The sequence below is a fragment of the Anabas testudineus genome, chromosome 9, assembly GCF_900324465.2.
Source record: "Anabas testudineus chromosome 9, fAnaTes1.2, whole genome shotgun sequence".
In the NCBI taxonomy this organism is placed as follows: Eukaryota; Metazoa; Chordata; class Actinopteri; order Anabantiformes; family Anabantidae; genus Anabas; species Anabas testudineus.
Genome location: NC_046618.1, coordinates 10,244,437 through 10,254,631, shown reverse-complemented (window position 1 = coordinate 10,254,631; position 10,195 = coordinate 10,244,437). Strand labels below are relative to the sequence as shown.

At 40.6% G+C, this 10,195-nt stretch overlaps 1 protein-coding gene across 1 annotated transcript; it reads left to right on the top strand.

Annotated features, from left to right (window-relative positions):
• Positions 1-3,179: 3,179 nt before the first annotated feature.
• On the top strand, positions 3,180-9,605 carry aqp3a (aquaporin 3a). The gene is made up of 6 exons (XM_026343789.1): positions 3,180-3,372; positions 7,403-7,529; positions 7,665-7,802; positions 7,953-8,068; positions 8,185-8,402; positions 8,536-9,605. The coding sequence occupies exons 1-6, from the start codon at positions 3,265-3,267 to the stop codon at positions 8,732-8,734; spliced, it is 906 nt and encodes a 301-aa protein (XP_026199574.1). The 5' UTR covers positions 3,180-3,264; the 3' UTR covers positions 8,735-9,605.
• Positions 9,606-10,195: the final 590 nt, after the last annotated feature.

Below are 10,195 nucleotides of genomic sequence, written 5' to 3'. Positions count from 1 at the left end.
CAAGTTAAAAAAAAAAAAAAAAAAAAAAGACAACGCCGGACAAGAAGTATTCAGCCATGTTATGTAATCATTGCTGTGCAGCACCTCTGATTCAAACCTGCACGGTGTGAATCTGAGCAAATACACCTCCACCCAAGATGGAGCATCTATTTTAATGTCAAACAAAGTATTAGGCACACAAAATCATGTTTCTTAGGATGAAAATAAACAAGAAGCCCCTCCCTATGCATATAATGTACTAGACCCCATAGATCTGACATACATTTTAACACTGTATCTTGTTTCTCTATTCATACTGTCCAGTACTTTTCAGAATAATAGTTGCATCTGAATGACGTATAATCCAAGTTAGGCTAGATAATATTGTCCCTGAAAATTGGTACCACATCAATATTGTGCATTTCTTAACCTACTGCACAAATCTTTGAGCTTTGAGTGGGTTCTATGATTATGCATTGACAGCACAGCAGCTCTTCACTGCCAAACGGACACACTTTTCATTGAAGTCCAAATCATTATAGTGAAAGCTGAAACCTACAAGAGGCAGGCTTTATGTGCAGGATTCAGCCAGTCCAACGCAGAGATGGGGTCAATTATATTTTCAAAGTGATGATCGGAGTACGTTTGTGACATGTTACACAATCACAATCAGCAGTTGCTGAGTCAAAACTTCACAATGTTCACAATTACAGGAAGTTTTCGTAGAAACCTCATTTAGCAAGAAAGTGTAGTACCACCAAATTCTCAGAATTGCATTCACGTGGCAGTACTCATGTTGCATTAGTAATGATATCATGCTTCGTAGTTCATCATCCTATGCTTACTATTCTGTTGCAGACTACGCACATCCAACCACTAGAGATCTAAGAATGTTCCATGTGTTTTACAAGAGGTTGAAAAACCCTAGCCAGTCGGATTTTGAAGGCCGTCCTAGGAGCTCAAGAAAGGAAAGACTTTTAAACTGGAATGAAGTGTATTAATCCTTTATTTTCAAAATCCACGTCTGGCGTGAGACAGTATGCCAACCTGCGCTGTCTGAGTGAAATCAATCTTTCCTCACATGTCTACACCTGTCGTGTCATCCAGCACCTGTTGGAAAACAACTGCCACCTTGGCGCACCTAGTGGAGACAGACATCTGGTAAACACATGTTACATATGGTCATCAATCACAAACATTCAAAACAGGGAAACATGTGACTATTTAAAGAGGAGCTTTACGTAAATATGAACAACTCTAGTCTGTGTCCAATATGACAACCATAAAGCTAGAAGTTAGTTACTGCAGAGTGTGAATAGAAATTCCTGTGGGTTTTATAGCTTTCTTTAATGTTTGTGGGTACCACCATTCTTTTCGCTTTACCATTTACTGTCCTGTTTCATGAGCCAAACTATTCTCAGAAAACTTGCCTAAAACCATGTGGGCCCAAAAATGCAGCTCCTCTGTTGTGTTAGATGGGATTCCTTCTGGAAGCCTAAAGCAATCGACTGAAACAGGAAAACAAAACAATGTAGAAATATGTGCCCGCGCGCGCGCGCACACACACACACACACACACACACACACACACACACCTAGAACTATCCTTGTGGAATATGATGGGTGGTCAGGTTAAATGTTTAATGTTAAAAAGCGTCCAGTTGTTAAATGACTGGATTTGGATTCAGGATGTTTGAGCGGTGACGTTTGTGGCTTGAGAATGATCAAGAGAAAAGGATCCAGCGTAGCTTTATAAAAATAAGAACCATACAAATAAAGCAGATTTGACACAGCTTCTTATCACTATCCGTGGGCACTGAAATCTATCCAGGTATGCGCTCAGCACAGAGTACGGAGAACAACGTGCACGACAACACTATAAGACAAAACCTTGCACACATATTAATTTCTACGCAAAGGAAATTAAACGTCCAATCCCGATTACATGCAGGCAGTGGAAAAACATTAAGGCCAAAGATCAGCACCACTACTGAGTCACTACCTTTTTTTCCACTGAACTGAAAGTGCAGTACCTGGCGTGACGTGTCCAGGTGTCTAGAATGTTTTATGCTTTTTTATTTCCATCCAATTTCACATTTACCTTTGCAGAAGACAGCACTCCCTATTATCTTGTCCTGCCCCTCCCTTCTCTGTGCCACTTGCCAGAAACATTTTGCTGTGAGCAGTTGCCTAACTTTCATGAGGCAGATACAGTTGTCACCAGCACTGTAACTCAGATTTCCTTCAGCAAAGTGGAATTTTCTTAGATAAGGGGACACATTTAGTCAGCCTCGGAAATTTCGTATTTGAGGTAATACTACAAATAGAAAATGTGTGTATACGGTAACTATGCTATAAAACTGATTATTTAGTGTTTTTCTGTCTAATAATAAGGTGATTCAGGTGATAATGTACTCCACCATCACAGTAAAATAAGCATAACCCAAAGAGAATAAAGATCTCTAAACAGAGTACACTAACTAACACCGACTCCTATAGATAAAGGCATTACTGTGGGCTTTTAAAAGTGCAGACACTCTCTCAGCTTTATGGAAACCAGACAAAGAAAGTACAATATATGGTAATGAGGTTGCAGACAGGCGACAAAACAAGGATTCAGAGATAGTGAGGTGAAGGACAGTGTAAAAGATGAGTGGGAATGAACCTGGGAGTGCTGCAAACAGATTAGCATTCATTCATGTATGTGAGTGCGTGAGGGCACGTCTTTACTTCCTTGTGTGGACAAATTTTGGTGTGTGTGTGGGTGTCTGTTTTATTTCAACTCTTAGTTGTGCAACATTCAATCTGAGGCTGCTTGGCATCTTTCAAGTAACGTATTCTAAGATTCACTATTTTGGGGTTTGCATAATCTAATAAAGATACTGATTGCAAAAGAAGAGAGGATGTGATCATAATGAAAAACAAGATACATCTTTTGCATCTCCAAATGCCAACAAATAATTATATTTGTGTGATGTAAAGGTTGCATTTTATTGAATGAGGTTCAGGAAGGACCTAACAAGTAATAGTAGGAATGTGCAGTATATGTAAGTGCGGTGTGTGTGCGTTCCTGTGTGTATAAGAGAGGGACTGAGAGGGCCAGTGGGAAAACAGAATGAATCACTGTGACAAGCAGGGAGGTGTGGTGCAGAAGGTGGGGCTAAGCTCAAGCCCACCTTGCCTCTATAAGAAGAGTCTGGTCCGTCCGGGTGCACAGTAACACAGGAGAAAACCCAATCTACCTACTGCGTGTGACTTCTGACAGTCCCCACAGCCTCCAGCAAGATGGGCAGACAGAAAGTGCTGTTGGACAAAATGGCAAGGTTCTTTCGCATCCGAAACCTGCTGCTTCGGCAGTCCCTGGCAGAGTGTCTAGGCACCCTCATCCTTGTGGTAAGTGTTTGTGTATGCGTGTAACTTCACATCATTCCCCATGCTGACATTGTTTGTTTAGTGCTTCAGTTACTAACTTATGATTGCATTTTTATTCTAACATTGTCATTTTTATATTGTCATGTGTGATTGAATGCTCGCTAAGTGTATAAACACTAGCAAAGTGATTTAAGAGAAACAGGTAAGTGACATGTTAGTCAGAGCTGCTGGTGCTGTGGAGAAAATCAGCTTCTGACAGCACAAAAACATTCGCTTGGAAGAGGTATTCAGGATCCTCACGCCAAAACCTCATGACGCCCTTTCATCATATTACAGGGTACACTGTGTAAAAGAACACAGATGCCAAAGTCAGTATTACAGGCATCGAACTATATATTGGACTTTTAAGGATGAGTAACGTAGCCAGCTTTACCACAGACTGATGCATTCCAAGAGACCAAGAGGAAATTTGACTGAATAGTAGTTTGTCATCCAGCTTTGCCTCAGTCATCAAGATGCTTCAGGTTAAAATAAACAGCAGTGATTGTAGGGAGTGCATGAACATCTTAAGGAAACCTTTACTGGGTAAACAAACAGTTTGAAGGTGTCAGCATTAAGTCTCCATCATGTGTTTTTCATTCAAGATTTTTGGTCAAATAAACAACAGAAATGTGTTTGACAGGAGTTAAACAGGGTAAAATGAATCCAGAAGAATTATTCGTAGCTCTGTCCTGGAAGTAAAGTTAATACTTTTTAAATACTAGTACAACAAACAGCTTAGTAAGCAGCCTAAGTGCTCCTGTAATGGTTTAACCTTCGCTGTGCTGAGTTTAGTGACTCATTTAGAAGTCAACGCTCGGTTTTGGTGCAGAAGCATGCCACTACTAATTGATGTAGACATGACTATTCCAAAACATAATCTAAGTCAAACAAAGATTATTCTTAGTATTTTATATGAGCTTGGAAGTTCAAGGTGCTTAAATATAATCAAGTAAATTGTATGCACATGAAATGTAGTGGAAAACAACTTATATGTAAAAGCTAAGGGCTGGCTAAGTTAGATATCTAGTGCTATTAATCTATTTTATCATGTACTGTGACTCTTGACAGGAAAGCGAGGTGTGGTGCAGTTATTTAACAGACGACATATGATTGCATGTGTATTGATTGCAGCACTGGGAGGGTCTGTGTACTTGATTACTGCAACTGTTTTTCATTTTGAAATGAGAAAAAAAACTAAATTGTGGTGTAAAATAGTAGGTTTTACTTATTACCATATGTATAGAAATAAATATAACATCAAATGTTTGTAGTTTCAAAACTGTTCATCTTTAGTCTGGAATGTGTTGGCAGAGTTTCACTCTGTTGTTAGGACAAGATCAAATGTCAACTGATCACAGTCCTACACATGTTGCGAAAATAGTTAATAACGCTGTTAATCAAAGTGAGTCAGGTGAAGCGAGCCTGTCAATGGACAAACCTTTATTGGAACATGTTTTTAGAGACAGATTCAGTGTTTCAGGAGAAGTGTTTATTTCAGATAGGGTGATCTGCAGGAGACGGCAGCACAGGACCACAACATCAGGATTTGCAGGGAGCAAGACTGAAGAGAGAGAAAGAAAAGATTTAAAAAATACAGTTCAAAGTCGATGGAGCAATTATTTTACTAAAAATTCACAGCATCTAACCAGGTAAATCTGGGCGGATCGAAGTTGATCGAGTGATCGATTCATGTCAATAATCTAGATTGGAGTCTGTTGCTGCAGTGGCTGCACCTTCAGGATCTATTCAAGTCCCACATAGCATTACCAAACTACATGCCACATGTCGGCGTATTTTCATGAGCCCACGTAGTCTTTCTAGTGGGTTTGTGAGCAATGCATTTGGTAGGAGAGGTGAACTCACCTGGCGTTAGATCATTCGTCCCCAGCAGTAGACAAGCAGATCTGGTCCACGGTCGAGGCAGGTTCGCACAGGGATGAGAGTAAACTGGTAAATTCACATCTGCACCTAACGACCCATTTGAGGTGATAAGAGGGGTTGGTGGAGGTGTGGCTGTTACATCCTTCACAACCTCCCCTTCCATTGTTTCACCTAACAAGCCTATTCAGGCCAAGGGGTAGAGTGAAACCAAAACTGGAGCATAAATTTATGGTCTCTAACCAACTATCTTCAGACTGAAGAAGCAGCTTGGATGAGTAGTGAAAGGTTTCAACCTAACCAGAAGGAAGTCCATTTGCCATGACGCAACTTCCAGATAAACTGGTGAAATTGACAGTATCACCTTCTGTCACAATAACACATTTGCCTCCTACGAAAATAACAGTATAATAGTGCTCTGCCACATTCGGCATTACAAATTTTTGTGCGGTTTCTATGTCACAGCCACGTACACGGAGCTGACAGGGTCAATGGCAGAACAATTGGTATTGGTTGTACGTGAGATAGTCTCACTTCCTCTCACTGAGATTGCAGAAGTCTCTCCGTGGCCCTGTCATTATCTCTGTTTACCATCTTCTCTCTCCTGATATAAACCTGTCAGTACATTTTTCTACCAGTGACAAGTTCAGCAAAGCAAAGTGCTTCAAAGTAATGTAATGTATGAATAGTGTGTTTGGATGTCTCAGCTCTCTGCCCGTCGTACAGTGGAATTTCTACATTTCTAGTATAATGTCAGGTTACTGACAGGTTACTCTTTTCAAAGGGGATTTCATAAGATTTCTTGTTGCCTATAGTCAGATAATGTCTCCAAAAATGTGCTCTTCATTTTCCACTTCAAACCCCTGTTTCCTGCTTTGACCTGGAGAGGAGCTGCAGGGGGGCTTCTGGGGCCTTTCATCGTGAATTTGAAAAGATCACACAGGTAGTGATTTAGAGACTGTCCAGCAGAGTTTTTGCCTCCAACTCTCAAACAATTTCCAAATGTGTGTCTCAGTAGGCTGACTGCTTCAGGGTTTTTTTTTTTATAAACTCCCCAGCTATGCTAAAAGCTGGGAGTAGCCACATGACCAGTTCAACAAACCAACTGAATGTTGGCTGAGCGGGTGGTGGAGTGCAGCATGCTCTAACTTGACTGCAACATAACAAGGTTTTGTCATTCCTCAACGAAGAGAAAATACACACACCGTTACGAATAAAACGTTCTGCTCCCACGTTCACTGCTGCATTTAAATGAGACCTTTCCAGTGCAATATGATCCAAGTAGGGAAGTTGGCACTTGAAAGCTAATGGCCCATCATTTACAATCTGATGCCTCTGACATTAAAGAACAGTGAAGTCAAAAGTCCTGTGTTTTTGCATTTATATTTCTGTATCATGGAATAAATCAGGGAGACGTTCACCCGCACTCTAAAAATATCAGGTTTTTCCAGTAATGGCTGGTCTCATCAGGGGTGGAAAAGAGTTTAGGCTGAGCCCAGTGATGATGAACCCTTCAGGCGCCAGTCCATCTGAGTGTTCGCTCAACCTAACCTCAACTTCTGAGTCGTGCGGTCTGTCTGTAAAAGCCTCCTCATCGGGGGGACCGAGAGAGCAGGGGCCTGATCGTGGACCACACATGCTGTATTTCTTTGACCAGTCACACACAAAGAAGACACAGCACAGGCACATTATCACAAAACAAGCCCACGCAGCTCTGCTGCTGAGGACGACACCTCCTGAAAAACCTTTTGACTGAATTTGTCGCTTTGTCCAGAGGGGGGAAAAAAAAGGGGAAACAGTTTCCCTCATTCAAATGGACCTTTCTGCACATACAGTATGGTGTAGTGTACTCCTGTGTGCCATTAACATCACAAAAGAGCTGGTTATTAATTCTGAGCGGAACCGATTTAATGTGTCTTTGTTTCCCTGGTTCCACTGATAATAAACCCTTCGTTCACCCTCAGTTCACCTCTTATCATGACTGTGATTGGCTGACAAAGCACTAATGTAGAAAAATGCTAGAAAAATAGCAGATATCACTGTCATTCAGGCAGAAACAACTGATAAGATGTTGCACGTCACAGTCTATGAGGAAGTAATGTAAACTTGCTATTCGTCTCTGTCTCTCCAGATGTTCGGCTGTGGCGCTGTGGCCCAGCTGGTGTTGAGCAATGGTTCTCACGGCCTTTTCCTCACTGTCAATCTTGCCTTTGGCTTTGCTGCCACCTTGGGCATCCTGGTCTGTGGCCAGGTATCAGGTAACCATCAGTTCTATTTAAAATTACATTGTGCCTATTTAAAGCATTATTTGCCATGTTTCTATAATGTTATTATCCCATATGTTGGTTGGTTTATAACACGCACTGACATCCGGTCACTGTCCCATTTTTCAGGTGGCCATCTGAACCCTGCAGTAACCTTCGCCCTGTGTGTACTGGGAAGAGAGCCTTGGAAAAAATTCCCAATGTACTTCCTCTTTCAGACAATTGGTTCTTTTTTTGGTGCTGCCGTAATTTATGCCATGTACTATGGTGAGGGATGAGTCCAATTTAATTCAAATTTAGAAAATGTCTTGTTCCAACCACATATGAACAGATTTCTGTTTCATAAAGACCAACTGCGTCATATAAACAATCACAGAAAATGTTTTACACTGTGTTTTGTTTTTCATATTCCTTTAGATGCTCTGTGCGAATACACCGGAGGTTTTGATATTAATGGGCCCAACTCCACAGCTGGCATCTTTGCTACTTATCCTGGAACCCATCTCTCCCTTATCAATGGCTTCTTTGACCAGGTAATCTTTGTGAAATGCAGAAATACGTGCAATGCACAACATTAAACTTTCCGTAATGTAACTGATACAAGTTAAGTGCCTGACTCTGCTTTTGTTTTCCATGTATCTCTCTACAGCTAATTGGCACAGCAGCACTGATAGTTTGTATTCTGGCTATTGTGGATCCATACAACAACCCCATCCCCCAAGGGCTGGAGGCCTTCACAGTGGGATTTGTGGTTCTGGCCATTGGATTATCTATGGGCTTTAACTCAGGGTATGCTGTCAATCCTGCCAGAGACATCGGCCCACGTCTTTTCACTGCCATAGCTGGGTGGGGCGGCGGCGTTTTCACGTAAGTTCACAGACTTTAAGCACTTTGAGCATTAACTGTGTAATGAACACTCTCACAGCACTCACTATCTACTGACCATCATTGAAATAAAAACTCATTCTGTATAGTAACCCTTATTTTTGTAACTCCTCAGGATTGGAAGTGGCTGGTTCCTGGTGCCCATTTTTGTCCCATTTATTGGCACCATGCTTGGTGTGCTAATCTACCAGTTCATGGTTGGGTTCCACGTGGAGGGAGAAGCACGGGACAAGAGAGGCTCAGGGCCGGAGAATGTCCGACTCACCAACGTCAACAGCAACAACTCCAAAGAGGCTACCAAAGAAGTGAACTGAGTGTGTACCAAATGTACTGCTACACACTCTAAAAGATGCACATACTGTAAATACCAACTAACAAGTTTTCCCTCTCTGCAACAAAACAGCAGCAGTTGAGATGTCTCCCAAAGTAGATGTGTGTTTGTGAAAACAGGCTCTTTCTCTCTTTGCATTACAGGGTGGCTGCATTGTCTTTCAGAACAATAGTGTATGTGTAAAAGAGAGAAACACTACTTCACAAATACAGAATTACATTAATTCTTTTGAATATGTGGATCTTAATGTATAACACTCCACTTTAAACAGTATTTTATGCTTTGTACCAATGTTGTTTCATACACCTTTTATATAGTTTTACATACTTTTATACAATAAAAATATTGATATATAGATGTACGTGCTTCTTAACTCATTTCTATGCAGCCTTTCAGTCATTTCAACATTTGAATTCAGGGAATTATCAAAGTATTGGAAAATGTACATTTGAAACTTTGATCACATCAACTCTGTTGTTTAGAGCTGACACGTTTTCTTCCCATATATTCTTTCACTTTCACTTCACCATGGCTATTTCACAGCAGCAATATCAAAGCTGCTGTATGTTTATGTTTATATATGCAGTTTTTTTTCTTTACCCTGTAAAAGGACTAACCAGCATTTCCTTTGTATGAATTGAAAGCAACCAGAAGCTATTGTAGCAATTTAATATTATGTGTTCAATATCAACTTCATCATTCTCTTGTAACTATAGCAAAGTCTTAAAACTGTTTGTATCTTGTGTGTGATTCCATGGTTGGGTGATAAACTACACAGTGAGCATATTTGTATGTTGGCTGAGGGGAAATACTTTTGTATTAATACAATAAAGTTCAATTTTTTGTTGTTTTTTTATAGTTGCACGAGTGTGTTTGTTATACACAAGATGTGTGCTCATTTCATCTGTCCATCAAATCATTTATTTGATTTCAATGAGTCTTGATTCATTTGAAAATTAATGACTTAGTTAGAATGAATTGAACTATATGTTACCAAAGGGAGAAGAAAATGTGAAAAAAGGCACATAACACAACATTCGCATAAGCTCCAAACTGGATCAGGAAAGAGATCGAATATTTGTGACATACCCAAGATGCAGTTATGTATGTCTCTGCGATTCTTGACAGTATCCAGAGGAAAGAGCTAAGTGAGAAACAAGACTAAACACAGTGATCACTACATTCACTCAGCTTTAATAGTGATTTTATGTTTCCAAAAAGAGACTTGCTCCGTCATTATGCTGTGCACAGTAGTATTTTACACAGCTATTTTAAGGCTACACTTTATTTAGTATACCTCAGTATCCACAGGCCAGAACTGGGCCTCTGTCCATCAGTGCATAAATCAAATCAGCCCTAGTCGTCCACGCCAATGGTTCTTTTAGACGGCGTGCCTTTTTGCCATTTATCAACAAAGCATGGAGACGTGTAGGCATGCCTGCTC